Source organism: Mobula hypostoma, chromosome 20 (assembly GCF_963921235.1).
Source record: "Mobula hypostoma chromosome 20, sMobHyp1.1, whole genome shotgun sequence".
In the NCBI taxonomy this organism is placed as follows: Eukaryota; Metazoa; Chordata; class Chondrichthyes; order Myliobatiformes; family Myliobatidae; genus Mobula; species Mobula hypostoma.
The window spans coordinates 24,930,780-24,957,556 of record NC_086116.1 but is presented as its reverse complement, the minus strand read 5'-3'; the positions used below and the strand labels follow the sequence as shown (position 1 = coordinate 24,957,556).

Here is a 26,777-nt window from a genome sequence, read left to right as displayed (position 1 = left end):
ACCAATCCCAGCCAATGTTATTGATGCAACTGAGCACAGCAATGCCATGTGATGCTTGCTGTCCTGAGAAATCAAATGGAAATTTTTAAACTGTGAGCATGTGGTATTTTGCCATTCATTGCGGTTGATGTTATTTTACAGTTGATCTGCTGGCAGATTAATGGTACGTGAAAGTCCACTTTGCAATCAACATTTGGACCTTTGTCTTGTAAGGACGTAGTGTTCTAAATCGGGTCTAATTGTGGCAAAGTCATTCAGTTTGGCTTTTGTTGTGAGCAGGTAGCACTGTAGTCAGCTGACTTCAGTTATTGGGTGCTGGGATTAAAGGAATGGAATATTTGCTCAACCTGGGTACAGGCATTACCACCCGTGGTCTCAACCCAAAATGTCGACTGTTTACTCTTTTCCATAGATGCTGCCTGGCCTACTGAGTTCCTCCAGCATTTTGTGTGTGTTGCTTTGGATTTCCAGTATCTACAGGTTTTCTCATGTTTGTGATTACCACCCAGTATCCCACTCAAGCAACACACATCAAAGTTGCTGGTGAACGCAGCAGGCCAGGCAGCATCTGTAGGGAGAGGTGCAGTCAACGTTTCAGGCCGAGACCCTTCGTCAGGACTAACTGAAGGAAGAGTGAGTAAGGGATTTGAAAGTTGGAGGGGGAGATCCAAAATGATAGGAGAAGACAGGAGGGGGAGGGATAGAGCCGAGAGCTGGACAGGTGATTGGCAAAAGGGGATACGAGAGGATCATGGGACAGGAGGTCCGGGAATAAAGACGCGCGGGGGGGGGGACCCAGAGGATGGGCAAGAGGTATATTCAGAGGCACAGAGGGAGAAAAAGAAGAGTGAGAGAAAGAATGTGTGCATAAAAATAAGTAACAGATGCGGTATGAGGGGGAGGTGGGGCATTAGCGAAAGTTAGAGAAGTCGATGTTCATGCCATCAGGTTGGAGGCTACCCAGACGGATTATAAGGTGTTGTTCCTCCAGCCTGAGTGTGGCTTCATCTTTACAGTAGAGGAGGCCGTGGATAGACATGTCAGAATGGGAATGGGATGTGGAATTAAAATGTGTGGCCACTGGGAGATTCTGCTTTCTCTGGCGGACAGAGCGTAGATGTTCAGCAAAGCGGTCTCCCAGTCTGCGTCGGGTCTCGCCAATATATAAAAGGCCACATCGGGAGCACCGGACGCAGTATATCACCCCAGTCGACTCACAGGTGAAGTGTTGCCTCATCCTCTGAGTCCCCCCGCCGTCTTTCTTCCCGGACCTCCTGTCCCATGATCCTCTCGTATCCCCTTTTGCCTATCACCTGTCCAGCTCTTGGCTCCATCCCTCCCCCTCCTGTCTTCTCCTATCATTTTGGATCTCCCCCTCCCCCGCCAACTTTCAAATCCCTTACTCACTCTTCCTTCAGTTAGTCCTGACGAAGGGTCTCGGCCTGAAACGTCGACTGCACCTCTTCCTACAGATGCTGCCTGGCCTGCTGCGTTCACCAGCAACATTGATGTGTGTTGCTTGAATTTCCAGCATCTGCAGAATTCCTGTTGTTTGCGTTTAGTATCCCACACCATTATTTGAGAATTTATTTACACTTCTTTTTGATATGCTAATTTAAACATTGTTCAACAAATGTCTCATTGTCATGCATGGGTCAGAGCCAAGGGCCTAAATTCCTGGAAGTGATGTAAAATGTCTTTGCAAAGTTCAACCATATCAAGTTGTCTATGTTAATCCAAGGAACTGTGACTCATTTTGTATCCAGTGCCGTGCCAGTTAATAAAATCACAGGGCTGGAAACATAAGGACCTCTGCCAGCAATTGGCAAAATCATTGGCTTGTGCTGTGGTCGAAACCCTTTTGGAAATCTGAAAGGAAGAAAGTGCAAGATGCTTTTTGCAGCACTTAGGATAAATAGGGGATGTGAAAACAGGTAAATGTAATTTGAGAGCAAATGAATGTTGAAGGGGAAGTACAGAACTTCTTCCTGTTGAGAAATGTAAGAACATATGACCGAATGGAATGTCAAAGAGAATGTGTTAAGGTTGTCAATCAGGCAGTGTATAAGTAAATTTGTAAAAAGAGTATAAAGTTCAAAGTAAATTTATTTTCAAAGTACATTATATGTCACCATATACAACCCTGAGATTTATTTCTTCTGGGCATACTCAATAAATCCAATATCCATAAAAGAACCAACTGGCCATTCAACCAGTGCAAAAGACAACAAACTATGCAAATACAAAAAGAAAGAAATAATAAGTAAATAAGCAATAAATTTCCAGAACATGAGATCAAAAGTCCTTGAAAGTGAGTCCAAAGTTTGTGGAAACAGTTGAGTGAAGTTGAGCAAGTGAAGTTGGGTTGAAGTTATCACCTTTGGTTCAAGAGCCTGATGGTTGAGGGCTAATAACTGTTCCTGAACCTGATGGTGCGAGTCTTGAGGCTCCTTTACCTTCCTGATGGCAACAGTGAGAAGAGAGCATGACCTGGGTGGTGAGGTTCTTTGATGATGGATGCTGCTTTCCTGTGATTTAAAAAAAATAGCTTTTTGCCTGGGGAGATCAGTAAGAAAGAAAGGCAAGTCAGATGATAGTGGAGGAAAGTTAACCAGAACACTACTAATAAATATTTTGTATCAATGTGTACAAGAGAGCAAGGTATTAGGAACAGCTTACTCCAATCAATTCAGGATTTACCTGAGATAGAATCAATATTGGCCTGAAAGAGGCTTGTGAAACCAAAGTAGCATAGGAATTATGCACTCTGTGACATGGAGGCAGGAGGACTGGGAGTGGGCATGTTGAATTGTTCAAAAAATGATCTGCAACTTTGAGATTCACACTTTACAGTGATACAGGGGCCATGGAACATTTCAGAATCATGAAAATGTTGCTTAAAATGAGGAACTACAAATTATAAATAATACATTTTTTAAAGTCCATTTTTATTATAAGAGAGGGGAGTTTGGAATGATTTCATATAGGTATATAAAATTATAAAGGATTAAAGGAAAGAAAGAATTTTATGTTTGAGAGGTCAAGAAAAGATGTCAAAAGATATTAAATACAGCAGCAGGGAACACTTTTATAGACTGATAGTCAAGGCTGAAAAGTCAGGTGTGGTGAATAAAAAGAAATGTGCAAAATTTTTTGTTGGGCATCAAAGGTTTCAAAGGTACATCTATTGTCGAATCAACAAGAAAAAAACGAGAGAACTTTGGCAAGCACATAGGACTGACCTCACTTGGAATAGAACAAGTACTAATGTAGACCGGTTTGGTGGTTGATGTGGACCTGATCTGATGAAGAAAGCATGAATTTTGAAAACTGCAGGTTAAATGTTTTTATTAGCAAAAGATGTAATGTGCTGAATGAAGGTGGGTGGAGGAGTTGGTGTGCCGGTGAGAGTGCGAGTGAGGAGTTGATGGGTATCTGAAGGAGAGCGGGTTGCTGAGAAATGTGAGAGGATTAGACTGATAAGAATGTTCTGAGAGCCAGATATCACTCAGTGGGCCAAGGGACATCCGATGTTGAAAGAAGACTTAAGAGTATTTGAGGCTTGTTGAAGGTAATACTGTAGAATGTCAAGGGTAGCTGGTCACATTCTCTCATCAACAGCACTCTGAAAATGCTGAAGGAACTCAGCAGCTCAGGCAGCATCTATGAAGAGAAATGAACCCCTGATGATCCAGGCCTAGATCCCGCATCAGGACTGGACAGGAAAGGGGCAGAAGCTAGGATAAAATTGGAGGGGCAGAAGCATGAGCTAGCAGGTGATAGAGGAAGGCAAGACTGTAGGGGAGGAGGAAAAAGAGAATGATGTGAGTTAGGTGGAAGAGGCAAAGGGCTGAGAAGAAGGAATCTGATAGGAGAAGACAGTAAAGGGAAGGAAGAAGTTGAAGGTAATGGGCTAGGCAAGGGAGGGAAACGAGAAATGGGTAAAGGGGAGTCAGGGATAAGGGAAAACAAAAGAGGAGGGAGACAGAGGGGAGTAGTTGGTGATTCTCATTACCTGGCATGAATGTTACTTACCACATATCAACCCTTGCCCGAATGTTGTCCAGTTTTGCTACAATGCAGTGCAGCTTGTTTCATTTGCTGAGGAGCTGCAAATTCAATTGGGCACTGGAATACTTTCCGATCAGTTTTACCAGGGCATGTAGGCACCACACTTTGTCAAATGCTGCCCAGATATCACAGCAAACCTTGCCTCATCTCTGTTATTCATCTCATTGGCCTGTGTTTGCACCTAGGCTGTGATTGGTTTACATCTTTGAGAGTAAAAAATAGTTTGTCACAACTCATTTCCCAATAACTAGTGTCTCAGAAAGGAGATTCTTTTCAACTATGCCTTTGTATTTTGCCATGATGGGAAACAAAGCATGGCTCCTCGCAGCTTAACTTTAAATGTTAGGCCCTCTTCACACTTGTGTAGCTTACCGAAAGTACTCATCTCATAATACAATCGAGAACGGTATGCACCTGTTAAGGGCTCTATGTTTGTCTGATTTTGCAAAATAGAAATCTTTGGACATTCTACAAAGCACACTTGGGTTTCTTTTTCGCATGAGCTGATTAAAAATAGCCACCTACCTGGAGTTTCATTGACAGTTTCTGACAAATATTAGACTTTGACTGGAATTCTTGAGTTTGCACAGTAGTGTAGTGGTTAACACAACGCTTTACAGTACCAGCAACTGGTGTTTTCTCCAGGTGCTCTGGTTTCCTCCCAAAGCCCCAAGACATACTGGTTGGTAGGTTAACTGGTTATTGTAAATTGTCCTGTGATTAAGACCATAAGACATAGGAGCAGAGTTAGGCCATTTGACCCATTGAGTCTGTTCCGCCATTCAATCATGGCTGATCCTTTTCCCCCTCCTCAGCCCCACTCCTCAACCTTCTCCCCGTAAACTTTGATGACACATCCTATCAAGCTCTGCCTTAAATACACCCAACGACCTGGCCTCCATAACTGTATGTGGTAATAGATTCCACAAATTCACCACCCTCTGGCTAAAGAAATTTCTATGCATCTCTGTTTAAATAGATTGCCCCACTATAGTCTTGTTCTAGACTCTCCCACCATGGGAAACATCCTTTCCTCATCTACTCTGTCTGATCTTTTCAACATTCGAAAGATTTCAGTGAGATCCCCCCACATCCTTCTAAATTCCAACAAGTACAAACCCAGAGCTATCAAACACTCCTTGTATGATAACCCTTTCATTCCTGTGATCATCCTTGTGAACATCCTCTGAAACCTCTCCAATGACAGCACATCTTTTCTTAGATGAGGAGCCCAAAACTGTTCACGATATTCAAGGTAAGGTCTCACCAGTACCTTATAAAGCCTCAGCATCACATCCCTGCTCTTGTATTCTAGACCTCTTAAAATGAATGCTAACTTTGCATTTGCCTTCCTCGTTACCCATTCTTGCTGCGTTAACCTTTTGGGTGTTCTGCACAAGGACTCCCAAGTCCCTTTGCATCTCTGATTTTTGGATTTTCTCCCCGCTTAGAAAATAGTCTGCACATTTATTTCTACTACCAAAGTGCATGACCATGCATTTTTCAACATTGTATTTCATTTGCCACTTTCTTGCCCATTTTCCTAATCTGCCTAAGTCCTTCTGCAGCCTACCCGTTTCCTCAACATTACCTGCCTCTCCACCAATCTTCATATCTGCAAACTCGGCAACAAAGCCATCTATTCCATCATCTCTATCATTTATAATACAACGTAAAAAGAAGTGGTCCCAACACCAACCACTGCAAAACACCACTAGTTACTGGCAGCAATCCAGAAAAGGATCCTTTTATTCCCACTCGCTGCCTCCTACCAATCAGCAATGCTCTAACCATGCTAGTACTTTACTGTGATACCATGGGCTCTTAACTTGTTAAAGCAGCATCCCACTTCTCCCGGAAGTTCCGGGAGTCTCTTGCATATTAATAGTGGCTCCCTGATGCCCGTAAATTATATACAATGTCCCGAAAATCAATTTTTTTGAGACAGCACGCGCGAGAGAGACCACGAGAGCGAGAGAGCATGCGAAAGACAGCGTGAGAGAGAGCAGGTGCGAGAGAGACCAGGAGAGTGAGAGAGCACAAGAGCGAGAGCGACCACGAGAGAGAGAGAGAGAGAGAGGGAGAGCGAGAGCGCGCCATGGCAGAGTGTTCCAAAAAAAGAAAATATGAAACATACGTCACCCCAGGCTACACTAAAGTGTACCCCTGCCTAATAGGGGTCAAAAGTAATGACAGTGTTTTTCGCTGCACTGTTTGTAACAGTGACTTTTCTATTGCCCATGGTGGGTTAAGACTAAAAGACATGTTGAGGTGAGTTTAACAGGTGTCATTCGTTCATTAGCATAGCTAACAGTATTTAAACTAGCTGGCTAGCTGCTAAGGAGCTACTCTATTGCAAACATCCCACTTCTCCCAGAAGTTCCAGGAGTCTCCCGCAAATTGATGGTGCTACCTCCGTGAGATGAGTTTATGCAGGGTGGGATGTCTGTTAAAGGCCTTCTGGAAGTCCAAATATAGAACATCCACTGCATCCCCTTTATCTATCCTATGTGTAATCTCCTCAAAACTAGAGTTAAATTAGGGGTTGCTGGGCGGTGTGGCTTGAAAGGTTGGAAAGACTTATTCTGCGCTGAATTTCAATAAACTCAATAAAATAAGACACATTTGTGTCCTTTGCATCTTTGGATATATTGAAGATGCATTTGTTTCCATTAGTCTGATTATTTGTAGCTGTAGGTGGACTTGTTCAGGTGATTTTTGTTTTGATAGAAGATTCTGGATGTTCAATAGTGATCATTTCAAGCAGTTTTTAATAACCTTTTTCATATTTTTAAATGAGCAAAGCAGCAAAGCAAACTTGCAACAATACTCCTAAAAATAAATTGAATTTTGCATTGTCCAAATTTACTGTTGGAAAGGAAAGAAATGTCAGTTGGTAATTTGTCATCTATTTGATAATTTCTCCCTTCATGATGCTAGGGTAGAATATCAGAGTAATCTTTCCATTCTCACCTACTCTACTTTCAGTGTACTCTCTGCTTCCTGTGTTCAGTAATTATTTAATTATTCTTTCATGCTGATGTTTTCATAAACCAATTATTTCTAATATCTCCAAGTGATGATAGTAGACCTGTCCCCATGTGTGTTTTTGCCAAAGGAAGATAGTTTTGAGTGCTTGATGATTGGATTATACAATAGATATGCCATTACCTTTTGGAATTTGCCTGATTTCTTCTGTAGCTGAGATTAACCTGAACAGGAGACAATCAGAAGGGTCAAGTTCATGATAGGTCAATGATGAAGATATCAAAGTGAAACTTGGATAGGTTGTGCTAAACCAGACAATTGGTCAAAACTGGAAGCTGATTCTTTATCAAGGACTTGGCCATGTTAAAATGTAGAGATAAAAAGTTGGCCTCCGTTACATTCCATATCAATTTTTCTGAGAGGCCTTTTTCCTTAATCATGGCTTCCCCTTCACGGTAGCTCATAAGCTCTTCACTTTCACTTCCATATCCTGCAAATTTTTTTTTCTCATCCCTTCTCCTGCAGGAGCAATACCTTCCCTTTCACCTCTTCCTGTCGCATCACACAGGGGCCAAAATACTTTAAATTTAATGTATTGCGTTTGATGTTCAGAATACAGTCTCCTCAGCAATGGAGAAAGCAAATAGAGATTTAGTACCAATTTGCTGAATGTTTCCATTCAATATACAAAGGTGCTCTTCCATTCAGACTTCTGTCATTGGCTTCTTTTGCTGTTCCAACAAAGCCCAATGGAAGCTCAAGGAGCAGCATCTGATCTTGCAACCAGGAACACCATACTATTTTCCAGATAAACAGTTTATAATGAGAGGTCATCAACTCTGTCCTTCCTCTCTCCATAGCCGTTGCATAACATTGCAACATAATTGAAAGCATAACATTGAAAGATTAGAAACAAGTGTAGATCAGTTGTCCTTTAAGCCTATTCCACCTCTTGGTAGCACCTCCTCACACTCTCACATACATCTTGACTTACTTGTTCAGATCTCCATCAACAATACCACTGCCGCAGCTCTTTTCAGTAGAGAATTCTGATGTTTTGTGACTCTGAGAGAAGAAATTCCTCCTCTTCTGTCTGAATAACCTCATATTCTGAAACTGTCTCTGTGTTCCAGATCCTTACACAAGGGGAAACACCTTTAGCACCTATCCCATTCATCATTATTATGTGCCATGTCATATGACATAGGCAGTCATGGTCTCATGACCAATGATTGCTCTTGGCAAATTTTTCTGCTGAAGATGTTTTCCATTGCCTTCTTCTGGGCAGTGTCTTTACAAGATGGGTGACCCCAGCCGTTATCAATACTCTGAAATTCAGAGATTGTCTGCCTGGCATCAGTGGTCACATAACCAGGATAGTGATGTGCACCTGTTCATATGACCATCTGCCACCTGCTCCCGTGGCTTCATTTGACCCTGATCGGGGACTAAGCAGGTGCTACACTTTGCCCAAGCATAACCTGCAGGCTAGCGGAGGGAAGGACACCTCACGCCTCCTTTGATAGAGACATATCTCCACCAGCAGGTGATGCAGAGGCCCGCAGAAGACTCCTTTTTGACCAGCGGTAGTTAGTTGTATGTGGTGATGGGATAGGCAGTAGATACCACAGCCCTCTGAATTTGACTAGGTGAGGTCTTGCTCCATTCAAACATTAACATTCACGGATTTAGGCATAGCTGCTCCTGCCAACTGTTTTCTCCTTCATTTTCCCCCCTTTCCATGTATCCCTCTTGTCCTCTGTCCTTCTCCCAATTATCCCCAGCCTCTTTCAGACTGCCCACCTCTCCATCTGTTCCTGCATCAGTATATCAACAGGGCTATGTATCACATTGCCAGTGTTATGTTGACTGGTTTTTAGCGTGTAAGCTATTCTCCCATCAGAATTGACACACATGACCTCTATTGTCCTTGATGTTTATTCAGCTAATTCATCTGCTGAGATTTTTCCTGCTGCTCCAGTTCCAATTGGACTTGCAGGTTGATTACAAGAGGAAAATACCAACTGGTAGATTTTCATCCTGTTTGCTATTTTTATCAAAACTAAAAGGAATGGTTATGAACATAAAGCAGTGTGCTCACTTGTATTTTCAACCTTTAGTTTTTCCGAAAGGACATTCTTAAAAATTCCATGTTACGAACTGAAAAAAAAATCACTGGTGTTTTCTCACTGAATATTCACTGGTTAACAGGGCTTTTGTTTAGTGGGTATCTGACCTGAAGATCTCTGGTGTTACAAGTTGTGTGGGAGGTTTTTTGGACTGGGTGGATTTGCAGTGGACTATCAGCAAACTCCTCACACTTTGGGTCAGTAGCTTTTCGTAAAGTATTTGTCACATATATAGAGAGCTGACGTGGACACAATGGAAATATGGTGCTGTAGCTGTTCTATAATCTGATGATCTCGTGGTATTGTTTTGAGAAAGGGCAGGTGAGTTATTCCTGATATCTTGGGCAATATGTTGCCATCAATCAGCAACACACAAAGGTGATTGGGGTGGCACAGTAGCATAGTGGTTAGCACAACGCCTTACAGCAGCAGTCCCCAACCACCGCTACCGGGCCGCGAGGAAACAATATGAGTCAGCTGCACTTTTCCTCATTCCCTGTCACATACTGTTGAACTTGAACATAGGGTTGCCAACATCCAACATTTGCCAGGACATCCCGTATATTGGGCTAAATTGGTTTGTCCCATACAGGACTGCCCTTGTCCCGTATTTCCCCTGCTAAGGTAGAGCATTCCTATGAAACCTTACGTGTCAAAATGGCGTAAAGCAAAGAAGCAATTACCATTAATTTATATGGGAAAAAATTTTCAGCGTTCCCAGACCCAAAAAATAACCCACCAAATCATACCAAATAACACATAAAACCGAAAATAACACTAACATATAGTAAAAGTAGGAATGATATGATAAAAACACAGCCTGTATAAAGTAGAAATAATGTATGTACGGTGTAGTCGGGAAGATTAAGCCAAAACCGATTTGTGGAAAAAAAATCGGCTCGTACACACATGCGCACGTCACGCATGCGCACACAGGTGCCTGGGCAAGGCTTCATGGTCATGGTAGTCTTCCTCGGGGTAAACACAAGTGTCCTGTATTTGACTGCTACTTTTGTCCCTTATTTGGAAGTGAGAAAGTTGGCAACACTAACTGTAAAAGACATGTTGAGGTGAGTTTAACCCCACTTGAACACCTTCCCTCCCGCCCCCCCGGTCGGCCGGTCCGCAAGAATATTGTCAATATTAAACCAGTCCGCGGTGCAAAAAAGGTTAGGGACCCCTGCCTTACAGTACAGGCAACCCGGGTTCAATTCCTGTGGCTGCCTGTAAAGAATTTGTACATTCTCCCCGTGACTGCATGAGTTTCCTCCGAGTATTCTGATTTCCTCCCACAGTCCAAAGATGTACTGGTTGGTAGGTTAATTGGTCATTGTAAATAAGCTAGAATTGAATGGGAGGATTGCTGGGCAGTGCGGCTCGTGGTGCTGGAAGGACCTATTCTGCGCTGAATCTCAATAAAAACAAACCAATAACTAATCTGAACATATAGTGAAATGTGTTGCTGATACATGACTAAGAGAGTCTGAGATGTGCTGCGGGAAGCCTGCAATGTCTTCATGCTCCCTGTGCCAACATAGCCAGCCCACAGCTTACTAACCTAACTCGTACGTCTTTGGGAATGTGAGAGAAAACAGATGCATCTGGGGGAAGCCCACATATGCGGTCGTGGGGAGAACGTACAAGCTTCTTACAGACGGCAGTGGAAATAGAACCCCAATCTTCAAAGTAAATTTATTATCAAAGCACATATATGCCGCCATATACTACCCTGAGATTCATTTACTTGTGAGCATTCACTGTAAATACAAAACACCACGATAGAGTGAATGAAGAACAAAAATCAATGTGCAAAAGGCAACAAATTTTGCAAATACAAACAAAACACAAAATAATAATTAAATAATATTGAGAACATAAGTTGTAGAGCCTTGAAAGTGAGTCCATAGGTTGTGGAACAGTTCACTGTTGGGGTGAATGAGGTTATCCCCTCTGGTTCAAGAGCCTGATGGCTGAGGGGTGATAACTGCTCCTGAACCTGGTGGTGTGGGTCCTGAGGCTCCTGCACCACCTTCCTGATAGCTGCAGTGAGAAGAGAGCAGGGCCTGGATGGTGAGGTTCCTTGACAATGGATGCTGCTTTCCTGCGACAGTGCTCCGAGTCAATATGATCAATGGTGGGGAGGGCTTTACCTGTGATGGACTGGGCTGTATCCACTACTTTTTGTGGGATTTTCTTTTTAAGGACATTAGTGTTTCCATATTTGACTGTGTTGCAACCTGTCAGTATACTCTCCACTGTGCATCTGTAGAAGTTTGTCGAAGTTTTAGATGACTCCTACAAAAGTAGAGGTGCTGCCATATCTTCTCTGTAATGGCACTTGAGTTCTGTTTCCAGGACAAATCCTCTGAAATGATTACGCTGACAAATATAAAGTTGCTGCCCCTTTCCACCTCCAAACCCCCGATGAGGACTGGCTTATGGACCTCCGCTTCCCTCCTCCTGTAGTCAGTAATCAGCTCCTTGGTTTTGCTGATGTTGGGTAAGAGGTTATTATTGTGGCACCATTCAGCCAGATTTTCAAACTTAAATACGTGTTAAATCTTATAGCTGGCACTGTAAAGCATTATGCTAACCACTATGCTATTGTGTCAGCCTATCATTCCTAATTGTAAGCTGCAGCATGACAGTGGGCACAGGGCAAAACCTGCTGCAAGTTTGTGCACTTAAAGCCATTGCAACAAAAATAATATATCCTGAAATGCATCAATTTGGCAAATATTGCTTTTCGGGGGATGATATTGGATAATATTCAGAGACTGGAGTTGGGAGCTTCTTTAAAAATGGTATGAGAGGGAGCTCCAGTGCTGGGAGGGAATCAGTGTGAAGCTGTCAGCCAGTGTTGTTAAAGTCGATTTTCTTATCATTGTTTTTTAATGGGATCTTGCTGGCCATAGTCTATCGTCCCTTTTTAAACATGAGATTCCACAGATGTTTGAAATCTTGTGAATAGCACACACAAAATGATGGAGGCACTGAACAAGTCAGGCAGCATCTATGGAAGGTAATAAACAGTCAGTACTTTTGGCCGAGATCCTCCTTCTGGGAGGGGGCAGAAGCCAGAATAAGAAAGTTGGGGGAAGAGGAAAGAGTACACACTGGAAGGTGATAGGTGAGGCCAGGTGACGGGGAAGGTGGGTGGATGGGGGTGTGAAGTTCGAAACTGGGAGGTAATAGTTGGAAGCGGTAAAGGGTTGAAGAAAGAATCTGATAGGAGAGGACGGTGGACCATGGAAGAAAGGAATGTAGGAGGGTAACCAGAGAGAGGTGATGGACAGGTGAGAAGAGAAGCAGTAAGAGGGTATTTAGAATGGGGAATGGAAAACAAGAAGGGGGGGGGAATTATCATAAGTTCAAGAAATCGATGTTGGCGCCATCACATTGGAGGCTACCCAGACTGAATACAAGGGGTTGCTCCTTCAACCTGAGTTTGGTATCATCATGGCAGTAGAAGAGGCCATAAACAGATGTGTCAAAATGTGAATGGGAAGTCGAATTGAAATGGGTGACCACTGGGAGAGCCTGCCTTTTGCAAAATGGTCCTCTAATCGGATTTGGTTCTGCAGGCTGCACTGGGCGCGCCAGATGTCCCCAGCAGACTCACAGGCAAATTGTCACCTCACATGCAAGGACCGTCTGGGACTCTGAATTGTGGTGTGGGAAGAGCTATCCCGGCAGGTGTAGCACTTCTTATGCCAGCAGGGATATGTGCCAAGAAGGTTACCAGTGGGGAGAGACGAGTGGACAAAAGACTCACATAAATAATTGTCACATTTTCAGCTTTCTAGGAGTGAATTTGCTTCAATGGGTTGTTGTGATTATTATGAAAGGCTGAATCTTTTTCTATACTTGTATACAGTATGTTTGGGACAGTCAGTATTTAATTGGGTGTCTATTACTTTGAAAGAGCAAGGGTCGCCCCTAATTACTGAACCCTCTTCCTTAAATTTTGTAACGATTCTTATCTCATTACTTTGCCCAACCAACTCCGACATCCATCCAAACACTGAAACATATTTCCAGATTGAGTGTTTATGGACCTTTGAGATTCCAAAACTTTACAACCTTCTGGAGAAAGGAATCTTTCCTCAGTCCTAAGTGGCTAATCTCTTTAATTCCTTATTTTAACACCATGGCCTTGGACCCAACCCCTCCCAGACCCCATCTGTCGTGGTAGTCACTGGCAGGACTGAACACAGGTGCGGAGGAATGGCAAACTCTCATGTACAGATGGAAACAAGAGGTTATACATAGGAATACAGTACCAAGAGAGCATTGGCAGCATGACCAAGCAACACCATGAGACAAATCATTCCCCACACAAAGAGTCTGAATAACAGTAATTGAGAGACCAAATTAAATAATCATAGAATGCGGAAAACCCATTCCAGTCACAATTAGCTTGACAAGATTAAACAGAAAGCACGACTTAACGACTCTTGTTAAGCCAACAATTAGACAACAGGGGCTCAAGAAACCCAGAAGCCCAATTCTCCATGGCATGCTGCAGAGGCTCACAAGGTTCATGACACTAGCTTTAATTCTTTCCAGCCAAAGGAAACATAACTTAGCAGGCAGATCTTTCTCAGAATTTTAGTCATAGTCATAGTCATACTTTATTGATCCCAGGGGAAATAGGTAAGTCATTCCTCATTTCTCCGGGTTGAGCTGATAGCACTTTTCCCAGTTCTTCTCATAGGACAATCACATCATCTTGAGGTTTAGTCTACTGAATCTGACTTCAAGGCAAGCGTGCCCTCACTGGGGTGCTGGCAGCAAAACAGCATCCAGCACTCAGGCTCTGTAATTTATCATCTGCTCACATCTTGCAATCTTCTGATAACATTGGGAGGACAGGTGGAGGCTTGGAGGGATTTTTGGGAACTGCTCCATGGGGAGTTGGGGCCTTGGGCAGTGTAGTTGGTTGGACTGGAAAGCAAGGATGGACAGTGGTCAGGAAACCTCTCACAGAGTTGGGACACCTGGGTAGAAGGGTGTGACAGTGAGAAAAGTGGGAGTCTGAGAGGGGAAGGGGGAGCAAAGGGTGCTGAGGGAGACGCTGAGCTTTAAGATTTAGAATGGGTGAAAATGGATGGTGAATAAGGGAGTGGGGCATGTGCATATGTGCTTGTTTAGGATATTGTGGATATCTTCAACATCAACTGACTGGCGGAAAGAATATTTACCTGACGTCTCTGCCATCCGTTCAAATGAATCTGACTCTGAAGAGCTGTTCTCATTTGATATCAAATCAGCCATTTACTAAACAAAAGCCATACCGCTACACTTATGCTGGAACATAAATCACTCCTGAAATTATTTCTATTCTTCAAACATTTCTAGACAAATGTGATTTATTCACCATAGTGATAATGATCAATTCTTGATTTCTCAGGCTCTACATAGCAAGGCACCTCAGAAAAAGGCATCCTAGTTAGTTTGATTTGTTAGCCATGACATTCCTGTTTCAAGCTCCCCTCTCAGCACTGCAGCATCAGCATCAGAATCAGGTTAATATCACCGGCATGTGTCGTGACTGTTTCCAGTTCTTGAAATTCATCTGGACACTTTGGTGCCAGTCAGTCACACTATGCCAATGGCAGGGAGTGCGGATCCAGTGGGATGACGTCATTTCCAATGCAGTGTTCCTTACGGAGCTTGGCAGAGGTGCTTCAACCACATTGTCCTGGGTAAGCAGGCAGCTGGGCTGTCCAGGGTTAATACTGTCTTTGTCAGCTGGGGGTGGGATTTGCAGGTAGTGAAGGAAATGAACCAAATCCTCAGACAACCACACCACTTTCCTGCCCACTGCGTCTCCTGGTCACAGTGTTCCTGACCTGCCTTTTAGCCCTGCCCATGTTTTGCTCCTGCTCCACACGTTGTTGCTAGTCTTCATTCCCAGTCTCTCTCCCCCTTCAAATGTGATGCTGGTCTGCACAATGCTTCCTCACACATTTACAATTTGAATTCGTACCTGGTTTGTGATATTGTTAATTCGCTTAAATTTTCTCTGTGTTCAATGGTCCTGTAATGTATCCCAGTTCTGTTTGGTCTCCTTGCAGTGCTTGAATTAATTTGCCTTTTCAATTATCATACCACTGAGATATTTCATAGCCATAATGGGAGAAACAATCGAAAAGCTCTTGTGCTTGAGGCCCCATTGAAGCACATTCATTTGGATATTCATAATCATCACATTATGTTTGTAGGAGCACAAAAATTCCCTTGTGGCTTTGGAGAATTGATTCTTTGTGTACACAGTATCTCAAAATATGTATTGCTTGTGCTGTCATGAAAATGGTGGATTCATCTATAGAATTTGTAAACATCATGGAAAATTTTGATGTGATTTTGTTTTTTTTTGTCAGAATTAGCCAGATATTATTAGGTCACTATTTCTGCTGTTATCTGTGCAACATGCTTTTGAATGGAGTGCATGTACAGTAATAACAATTCATTGCTTAAAAACAAGCAGTGTTGAGAAGGCAGATCATCAAAATAAAATGTAACCAATTTGGCAAACGTTTTAACTCTTAAGCTCTGCTAGTCACATTGACTGGAATCGCAATGGGTGCTGTGGTTTTCTTTAAATTTATCTGCTTAAAGGCACCCAGAGGGAAGCTGAAAACTTATTTAAGTGACATGATTAATGTTTATCCAAGATAAATAATTTTACTTCCAACGTGAAGCTCTTTATATTTTTTCATGATAAATGGCGCACTGAAATTTTCATGACGTCATGAAGATTTATTTATTTATTTATTTACCTGTCTATTTATTAATTGAGATACAACACAGAATAGGCCCTTCTGGTAAGCCCAGCAATCCCCCAGTTTAACCCTAATCATGGGACAATTTACAATGACCAGTCAACCCCCCCAGTTAGTACATCTTTGGCCTGTGGGAGGAAATTGGAGGAAACCCATGCAATCACGGGGAGAACATACAGACTGCAGCAGGAAATGGACCCAGGCCTCTGGTACTATAGGGCGTTGTGCTTAATTTTCAAACCTAAATAGTTTTATCTTTATTAAAGGTAACTAATCTCCTTAGTCATTCTGCTAACAATGTCAGGAGTCTTATTGTCAGTTAGATTTACAAAATTTTACTCTTTGGTGTGTATCTGCTGATGTCCCATTTCCAAATTATACTTTGCGCTATTTTGTTTAGATGTACAGGCAATGAAATGGAAAGCTGAATGATTGATGTGGGATAATTTTAATTTGTGTGATTGAAAATACCTTTTCTCGTTCTTTGGATCATGGGCAAATCACCCCTTTTCAAGCAGGCTGCCATTTGTCTCGCCCGTGTATGTCAAATGTTCACAAAACATAAAAGTTACTGGTGAAGTGTCATGGCAATTCAAAATGAAAAGCCCAATTGATGGTTCCTCTGACGATCCTATTTGGGATGAGGGATATGGTAATTTGCCTATTTAAATGCATGTACTCATGGCTAAACCTGTCTCTCCCCCCCCCCCACCCACCAATATAATCAAATTTTGAACATTTTTTTCAGTAGCTTCTAGAAGTAAAGTTCAGACACAATGAACAGTGGTGAGGATGACATCATGGGCCTTCCATCCACTCTAACAATCTGATGAAGAAGTTAAAGTGATTTTTGTCACTTGCTGGCAAAAGTCCAACAATTCTGTGAATAATTTCCATTCCAAATTTTGCTTGGTACTCCTATTACAAAGAAAGGGCTGTTTCATTGTTAAAATCTATCAAGTAAAAGGTTTAAATTCCTAGCCATGAAAATGCTAATTTTATCTGCAATAGTACAGTGTCATTCAATACCACAACCACGGCACTACTTGATTGCTTTTCCAGGAGCTGGAGTCACAGAAACTGCAGCATGCCAGTGTTTAACCTGTTATAGGAACAAAGTGATCATTGCAACAGCTCTGCTCCTGAGACGAAAGCAAGAGACTTGAATATGAAACTCCGTGTTGGCAATTGAGTGCCTATTAACCCCTGTCTTTTAGGAAATGCATTTCAGAAATAAAACATGCAGTTCTGTACTGTCTTGGATGGCTACAAAAGATCTAATGGTCTATTTTAAAGACGAGCACAGAGCTACTGTTAGCAATAGTTGCATTGAACACAAACGGCCTGATTATTATTATACCATTGGTTATTGGAGCACACTGTGCCTAAATTGGCTATTGACTTCGTACACTGAAGAACCAAAGCACTAGAGGTCCTCATCATCAGGGCCATGCTCTCTTCTCACTCCTGCCATCAGGCAGAAGGTAAAAGAGCCTCAGGACTCACACTGCCCAAGTTCAGGAACAATTTCTACCCCTCAACCATCAGGTTCTTGAACAAAAGGGTTAACTGCACTCACTTGTCCAACCATTGAGATGTTCCCACAACCAATGATCTCACTTTAAGGATTCTTTATCTCATTTTCTCATGTTCTTATTATTTGTTGCTATTTATTTATATTTGCATTTACACAGTTTCTTGCCTTTTGCACTCTATAGATCCTGTTATAGTTACTGCTCTATAAATTTGCTGTGTATGCCACAGGAAAATGAATCTCAGGGTTGTATATGGTGACATATATGTACTTGGATAATAAAATTTACTTTGAACTTTGTGCTAGGACTATACTTTTATATTTTGTGTTGGCGCGTGGCCAAGTGGTTAAGGCATCGGTCTAGTGACCTGAAGGTCGCTAGTTTGAGCCTCAGCTGAGGCAGCGTGTTGTGTCCTTGAGCAAGGCACTTAACCACACATTGCTCTGCGACAACACTGGTGCCAAGCTGTATCGGCCCTAGTGCCCTTCCCTTGGACAACATAGGTGGCGTGGAGAGGGGAGACTTGCAGCATGGGCAACTGCCGGTCTTCCATACAACCTCGCCCAGGCCTGCGCCCTGGAAACCTTCCAAGGCGCAAATCCATGGTCTCACGAGACTAACAGATGCCTATATTTTAAAATTACTTTTAGCTATAAAGCATTTCAGAATCAGAGTCAGGTTTAATGTCACCGGCATATGCATGAAATTTGTTGACTTTGAGGTAACAGTACAATGCATACATGATAAGTACAGAAAACAAACTAAAATAAGTAGCGCGAAAACAGAAATAAAGTTTTTAAAAAGTAGTGAGGTAGTGTTCATGGATTCAATGTCCACTTAGAAATTGGATGGCAGAGGGGAAGAAGCTGTTCCTGAATTGCTGAGTGTGTTCCTTCAGGCTCCTGTAACAATGGGAAGAGGGCATGGCCTGGGGGGTCCTAACCAAAATGAGGGAAGGTGTCCAACAAATCCCGTTGTTTTTATTTATTCCATTCCCTTTCGGTGATTGTTGTTGCTTCTGCATCTGCCATGCATTCAAGCATTTGTTTCCAGACCTCAGTCTCCTTGGAATGTTTGACAAAGGTAGTTTCAGCAGGCTAGCAACTTAGATTGGTTGTGCACAGTAACTCAGCAACTGTTCCTTTTCCCAGTAGTCCCTATTTGTTGAAAACCATTTTGCTTTAAAGGAAATTGGCATTGTTTCAGTGAAACCCAAAACTGACTCGGAGCTATCCTGTTAAATTCCAAATATCAATGTAGACAGAAATTTCGACCGCTTGCAGAATCAAATATCGAGATAGTTTGAAATTATAGCTTTGTGGTTGATATGTCAAGCGTTCAAGTAGATTTATTGCCATTCTGAAACTTGGAGGCATTGAGTAATGTAATATACCAGTAGTTACAGGAGGGATTAGGTCCATATGTGAGACCATGGTGGAGCTGATTTATTTGCCATTAAATACCAATGGCTGAGACACTGGGGATCCTTGGATCTACAGAGATGCTACAAATGGCTGGTTGCTTCTTTTTTATTCGAAGTGATGATCTTCAGAAACTGCACTTGTATGTGAAAATCCAGATAACATGGAACCAGAATTTGCAATTTTTCCATTGCCTTTGAGAGTAATTTCAGGCATGATATTGAATCATTCATCCTTTGTTCTGTGTTGTGTTTCAGGGGAGCATTGCGAAGTGAGTACCAGGTCCGGCCGCTGTGCACCCGGTGTCTGCAAGAATGGAGGAACCTGCATCAATCTGCTTGTTGGTGGTTTCAGATGTGAATGTCCAGCTGGTGAATATGAGAGGCCGTACTGTGAGATTACAACACGGAGTTTTCCCCCGCAGTCCTTTGTAACTTTCAAGGGTCTGCGGCAAAGATTCCATTTCACTATCTCCCTCATGTAAGTGACTCAAGGGAAACTCGTGCAGTTAAAACTCCCACGAAAAGCAGCATGACCTGAGGATTAAGAATTAATCTTAAATTGGTGTAGGTGCCAAACTTGCAAAAACCTGTTATTAAATTGGCACTTGGTTATTTTCCAAAATCAGGAATGTTAAAGACAACATGACTTTCCAGCTTGCAACACAGAACTGCAGGCAAGTGATTAATTGTTAACAAATACTGAAGATAAGCTATTTATTTTCCCATGGGCTGGTAACTATATGGCAGGCTCCCAACAACAATAATGTTAAGTAATTCCTGACTAAATCCATAAATATGGGCTTGTCGATGGGATATTGGTTCTTGTGCTGTATATCTGTGGGAGAGTAACCTGCAAAATGCCAGGTTAAAATGTGTAGAATTTAAATCAGAAAGGATTAAGGTCAAATTTTGTCAGTTTCGAAGTTCAAAGGTCAAAGTAACTATTATTATCGAAGTACATATATGTCACCATGTACAACAGTGAGATTCAATTTCCTGTGACATACTCAGCAAATCTATAGAATAGTATCTATAACAGGATCAAATAAAAATCAGCCACAGTGCAGAAGACAATAAACTATACAAATGCAAATATAAATAAATAGCAATAAATAACAAACATGAGATAATGAGATAAAGAGTCCTTAAAGTGATATCAGTGGTTGTAGGAACATTTTAATGATGGGGCGAGTGAGTGTAGTTATCCCCTTTTATTCAAGAACCTGATTGCTAAGGGGTAGTAACTGTTCTTGAACGTGGTGTTGCGAGTCCTGTGGCTCTTGTACCTTCTACCTGATGGCAGCAGCAAGAAAAGAGCATGACCTGGGTGGTGGGGATCTCTGATGATGGATGCAGCTTTTCTTTGACAGCTTTTCAGGTTGATGTGCTCAATGGTTAGGAGGGCTTTACCTGTGATGTACTTGGCCAAATCCACTACCTTTTGTAGGATTTTCTTTTCAAAGGCATTGGTGTCTCCATACCAGGGCATGATACAGCCAGTCAATATACTCTCCACCACACATCGATAGAAGTTTGTCAAAGTTTTTGATGTTATGCCGAATCTCCACAGACTACTCGGAAGTAGAGGTGCTTCTGTCCTTTCTTCACAGTTGCACTTATGTTCTGGGTCTAGGACAGGTCCTCTGAATAGTAACACCCCGGAATTTAAAGTTGCTAACCCTAACCACCTCTGAACCTCTGATTAGGACTGGCTCATGGACCTCTTACAGAGTTGAGGATAAGTCTGAACGTGATCTTGTTGAAGATTTCACTTGTTGTTCGTTGCTATGTTAGTGGGGCAGGTTTCTCGTGACCTGATGCTTATCCTTCTCTCTAAAGACCCAGCCTGCACCTCACATTCCTCTCTCTGAGGATTCCTGTGGTGAAGCTCCTGAAGGTTCCAGCAGGCTTACAAGCTTATCAGTCTGATGGGCAGATAGGACCGCAGCAGACCCTGCTCACAGAATGTACGGTTGACAGCTTCTGACATTAAACACAAGAAATTCTGCAGATGCTGGAAATCCAAAGCAGCCACACAGACTGCTGGAGGAACTTATCAGATCAGGCAGCATCAATGTACCTGAATAGCTAGTTGATGTTTCAGGCCAAGACCGTTCTTCAAGACTGAGAAGGAAGGAGGAAGATGCCCTTGACCTTTACCACCCTCCTGGCTTCACCTATCACCTTCCATCTTATCTCTTTCCCCTCCTTCCCACTTTTTTATTCTGGCATCTTTCCCCTTCCTTCTCAGTCCTGGGTTTCACTAGAATCATGGTTGGCAAAACCTAGGAAATGTAGTGCATAAAATGCTGACTATAGACTATATAATGCATCACTATTCACTGTGGTATATACAGTGCTTCACTACAGACTGCATACATCAGTCCTGAGTGCAGAATATGAATTGCATCGCTACTCGCGGTAAGAAATGAAGTGTATCGCTACACTCTGTAATTTGCAGAGTACATCATTAACTCGGATATGAAGTGCAGCATTATTTGCTGTAGAGTATAAAGTGCATGAATAAACTTCTCAGGCTTCCAGCCAGGTACAGCTATTGATACTAACCAATGTTTCGATGAAAAACTGCCTTCTTCACCTCTCCTCACTACAGAACTGATGAGCCCAGAGGCAGAATAAGTTCTAATGCACTAGCACAATAGGGCCCACTACTGTGCAAATGCCTTACTTAGGGTGTATGTTTAATACAGGGCAATGTTTTTTTCCCTAGCATTATGACTAATGTTGCTGTTTTGAGACCTGAGATATTGCTGTGTAACTTTTGTGATACTTTAATGAAAATGGAACAATGGTGATCTTTTAACTTTGGAGGTACTGGGCTAGAACTAAACGAGATTTCAGCACTCCAAGATGCAGTTTGAGAATAAATGTTGCATTTAACAGGTTTTTTTATTATTATTTTCTCTGAATAGTCCATTCAGGTGTTAACTCAACGAATCATGTAAGATTATCTAGTTAAAGTTAAGACTTCTTGGTGAGTAAAAGTTAGGCTATGTGTCGAATGTGTGGACCTAGCTGGACTCTTTTGCAAATGAGTGATTTGAGATACTCATTTGTTTGCATAAATATTGAAAAGATGCTTCTTGGCTTTTGAGGATCAATGAAGATAAAACCATAAGACACAGGAGCAGAATTAGGCCATTCAACCCATGACGCACTTATTTTCCTTCTCAACTCCATTCTTCTGCCTTCTTCTCATAACCTTTGACGCCATTACTAATCAAAAATCAATCTATCTCCATGGAGACTAAATGTAATAGATCCAAAGGTGGGCGAGTGAGTTATTAGGAGATTGTGGAGAAACTACAAAAGCTATAATCAGGAGAAATGAAGATTTTCTGAGCTGTGCGATGGTGAATGATTCATGACTTTATTACAACTTGTACTTGGAGAACAATTACCCAAATGTTTGCTGACCTTTGTTGACTGCTGGTCTAGCTGTGTTTCAAATTTAAGATTTTTTCCATAGTTATCAATTGCTCCAAGTGCCTCCCCTCCCCTTCTAACCCTCCATCACACTTTCTATATAATTCTTTCCCCAAACCCACCACTGACCACACTCCCCCTCTGGCTTCTTGTGCATTTATGATTTTCAGAGCTCCACTGTTGACAACTCTGCCTTCAGAGGCTTGTCCTTGAGCTTTGGAATTTTATCCCAGAATATCTCTGCCTCAATACTTCTCTCTTTAAGGTGCTCTCTAAAACCCATGTTCATACTTTTAGTCATTAGTTTAAACGTTCCCTTATGTGGCTTAATGTCTAATTTTGCACAAGATGCTATATTCAGTGGATTCCAGATAATTGGGACACATTGGGATTACTGCATTTTGGCCTATTTGAGTGGCTGCCCCAGTTAGTCAAAGTTTCATTGAAATAGTTGAAATGGTATATAAAAGATAAACTACAATTTAATTGAGTTACAAATTATGTATTTTAATGAAATACAGAACAAATTAGAACACTACCAGTACTACAGTGCTATTAAACTGTTTATTTGTTCCTAATAGTTATCAACAGAGGAATTCTTCCAGTGTATGATGTTGTGTTCTTTTGCTTGACTGTAAATGAACAGAATCAGCACGGACACCTAGTGCAGATAATGGACTGCCTTCATACATTGCTTTCAATGATTGCATCATTCAAATCTTCATTTTCATTGTAGCATCCAAGATGGTTGTCGCTATCTTCAAAATCTTCATTGTTCCTAACTTGTTGAAGTAGTGAAATAGTCACATTTTCACTCTTGGCGGTTTCTGGCATTTCCAAGCCTGAATGCTTGAAACTGCAGTGAGCAAAACAGTACTGAATTGTCTCACTGCTTATTTTTCACCAATAATCAGTGACAAAAATTATTGCTTTTTGAACACAGACACACACAACTGACGCTATTTAAAAACTGGTCGCTCTAAGCACAGTGTAGTGTCTAATGGCCGCACAAGTGCACACTATTGGTGCTAATTAGAAACTGTTCGGCAACAGTCTCCTGTCCCAATTACGTGGCACAGTGTCCCAAATGAATGAAGGAAATCCTGGTTATTTCTTCAATTTGTTTTTGTTGTTTAAGACTTATCCCAAGTAAGCAGCTGCCGCAATTAACTGATGGCCTTTATTAACTGGAATCCACTGCAAGTCATTGCTATTTAGTACCATTTTATTGGATTTTAACTAGGAGAGAAGGGCAGACTTCAGTGTGCAACCTAGACATGGTGTATTCCATCCACAGCCAGGATAAGATTTTTAATTAATGTGGTCAATCAGAGCAATATTTCTCCTTTATTTGGCAGTAGGTAACTATTTGCTGTCACTACAGTGCCAAAAAACACATTCGCCAATCACCATATTCATGGCCTTTCCCCACCCCCTCCCTCCACCACTGTCATCTCTAACTCAAACTATCCCCAGCTGAGGGCCAGCAAACTGCTTCATTTTCCTGACATTTTCTGCTCTGATTTATTCTTTCTGAAGACCTGTACAATTTAGTTGTTGATGAACTAATCAATGAGAATGTGAAGCTTTATAAGATATTCACGTTTGTACATACATGAAGATTTTCTGGTATAGATATGCTTGAACTCATACAATGGAGTTCATTAAGTAATGCACATGCATATTGAGATCCTAATTTTAAAAAATTCGGAGGAGCAGATAAAATATTGCAGGTGATGAACATGTGATACATATGTGGATATGTGACAGAGGTGTAACACCCTGGGAAAGGGTTCGCTGCTAACGTAATGGTCTTTCTGTAGAAGTAGTGTTTGGGTTATAGTTAGAGATAATGGGTGCTTTTGAATATGAGCCGTCCTATGAAGGGAGTGTGTTTTCGTGGCTGTGTGCCTGACACCAGGGTGATCTGGGTCTTTTGTTTGGCGGGAGATGGGGAGAGAGAAGACGCAGGAGAGGAGAGGTCATAGGAGTGGACTTGGAGTGGAGATGGAAGTCAACGAAGCACGGGGAGATGGAAGGAGGATCGGCGAAGGGGAAACCGTGAGCTCCAACTTGTGCACATTAGACTGTTACGTTAAAATGGGCCCTTTTCTTTTTGATTTTCTTGACTAACCCTTTAGTCAAATTAAGAATTATGAAGCTAAATGGTTTAATTGTATGTGGTGTACTGCCTGTTATTGCATGGTACTGATTTGTAACAGGGTAACAAATCATGCAACGTCCACACAAACAGGGGGTTTTGGGTGACCTTACACCTCAATCTCATACGTTTGGCGGGGTGAGAGATTGTCTTTCCTAGATTCATGCAGCCAGCAGGATCTGAGGATCACAGAGATATACAAAATTAGGAGGGGTATAGGTAGGGTTAATGCAAGCAGGCTTTTTCCAATGTGGTTGGGTGGGACTACAACTGGAGCTCATGGGTTTAGGGTGAAAGGTGATATATTAAGGGAGGGATCTTCTACACTCAGGGGTTGGTGAGAGTGTGGAATGAGCTGCCAGAGGAAGTGATGGATGCAGGTTTGATTTCAACGTTTAAAAATGGTATAGAGGGCCAGTACAAATCAATGAGCCTAGACAGAATAGCGGTTCAGCTTGAATTAGATGGGCTGAAGGGCCTAGTTTTGTATCGTACTGCTCTGTGACTCTAAGCACCAGAGATAATTGGCACGGGAGTGTCATGGAGCAGCAGGGTAGCATTGTGGTCAGCACCACGTTATTACAGCTTGGGGCTCCCTGGAGTTCAGAGTTCAATTCCAGCTCCATCTATAAGGAGTTTGTACATTCTCCCCATGAACCATGTGGGTTTCCCTCAGGTGTGTGGTTCCCCACCCCCCCAGTCTGAATCCCGTACCAGTTAGTAGGTGAATTGGCCATTGTAAATTGTCCTGTGATAAGGCTAATGTTAAATAGGTGAGTTGCTGGGCAGTGCAGCTCGTCGGGCCAGAAGGTCCTGTGATGGGCGGTATCTCTAAATTATTTATCTGTCATATTTATGAACAACAGGGTGTACTTCTGTGACTTTGATTAATAATTACACATTATTATGATCTATTAATGCACGTATTTGGAAATCAGATGATTAATGACTTATTGCTTGCTAATTGTGATAAGCTGATAGATACATTTGCAAAAAGAAAATCTCCTGTATTTTTTTCTTTCATTTGAATTTGTATTTCAGTTGTGTACTACTCATTCATTGGTTGGCCAGATTTTAAATGAGAAGGCTGGCACTTTTCAGGGGAGGCTATAAAGTACACAGAATATTGGACTAATTCCTCCCATTTCTCCCCACAAACTACCTTTGATTCTGCCTTGCACCAGAGTTACTTTCATGCACTTTAATGGGTTGAGGGGAACCCTTCATAAGATATGAGCAGCTTGATAGAGTCCAAATACCCTTACTCTATGCTTGCTTAATCTTGTCCTATCTTTGGAGCTTATAACAAAATCTTGTTAGCGTTACTATGGTAGTTAAACCTGGCACCCCAGAGATTCAAAGAAAGAGCAAATAGCTACTGTCTGGATTCATCTATGGGAAAGACAGGCAATCCAGATATCAAGGAATTGATGAAAAAGAAAAAAAAAGTAAATATAATATTACGACATAATATGTGGAGTGCTCCAGTTTCCTCCTACAGTCCAAAGACCTTGCAGTGGACAGGTTAATTGGTCATTGTATATTGTCCCCTGTTCAGGCTAGGGTTCAATCAGTGATTGCTGGTGGTGTGGCTTGAAGGCCCGGAAAGGCCTTTTCTCTATCACTAAGTCTCCCTATCATGATCTCTCTATCGCTGTATCTCTAAATAATAAATAACCATTTGGTGAATATTCTGGTAGGGTATTTGGTCTTTGTAGATTCATAGTCTTGTAGTGTGGGTGAGTTGTTTTTGTCCTAAAGTAGGAGATAAGTTGCAGAGTATGAGACCTTTGACAATGGATTGGAGTCTTCCAATATCCAACTGTGTTCAGCGAAAATGAAATGCATAAATTTTGGCATTTGCCATAACCGAGCATGAAGAAAGCAGTGAAAATTGCTAATTTGTTGTCTGTTTTATATGAAATTCCCATTGGGATTAAAGTCCCTTTCAGCATCATTTCTTAACCTGTTAATTGATTTAGTGAACGTGCAGACTTGCCAAGGCGCACCTAGTGCAGTGCGCTGTAATAAATTATCTACAGGCTCAGCAGCAATAAAAGTTCTAGTGAAGTGGGTCTGTTGTTTACTCTCCTGTTAACTGTTCCCAATTGTGGCTCAAATTCCATTCTTCCAGTTTAATTAAGTCCTTCCTCACACCACTGACACCCCTCCCCCGCCCCAACTTTACATCGGCGGTACAGCAGTGGAAACTGCAGGCAGTTTCAGGTTTCTGGG

The 26,777-nt window shown here is 41.9% G+C and overlaps 1 protein-coding gene across 4 annotated transcripts in view; it reads left to right on the top strand.

Annotated features, from left to right (window-relative positions):
- celsr1a (cadherin EGF LAG seven-pass G-type receptor 1a) overlaps window positions 1-26,777 on the top strand; it is a 369,401-nt gene that overhangs the window by 191,450 nt on the left and 151,174 nt on the right. For all 4 annotated transcript variants that reach the window (XM_063072573.1, XM_063072570.1, XM_063072574.1 and 1 more), the window contains exon 4: window positions 19,190-19,412. In XM_063072573.1, the coding sequence (XP_062928643.1) occupies window positions 19,190-19,412 (223 nt within the window). The remainder of the gene's footprint in view (window positions 1-19,189; window positions 19,413-26,777) is intronic.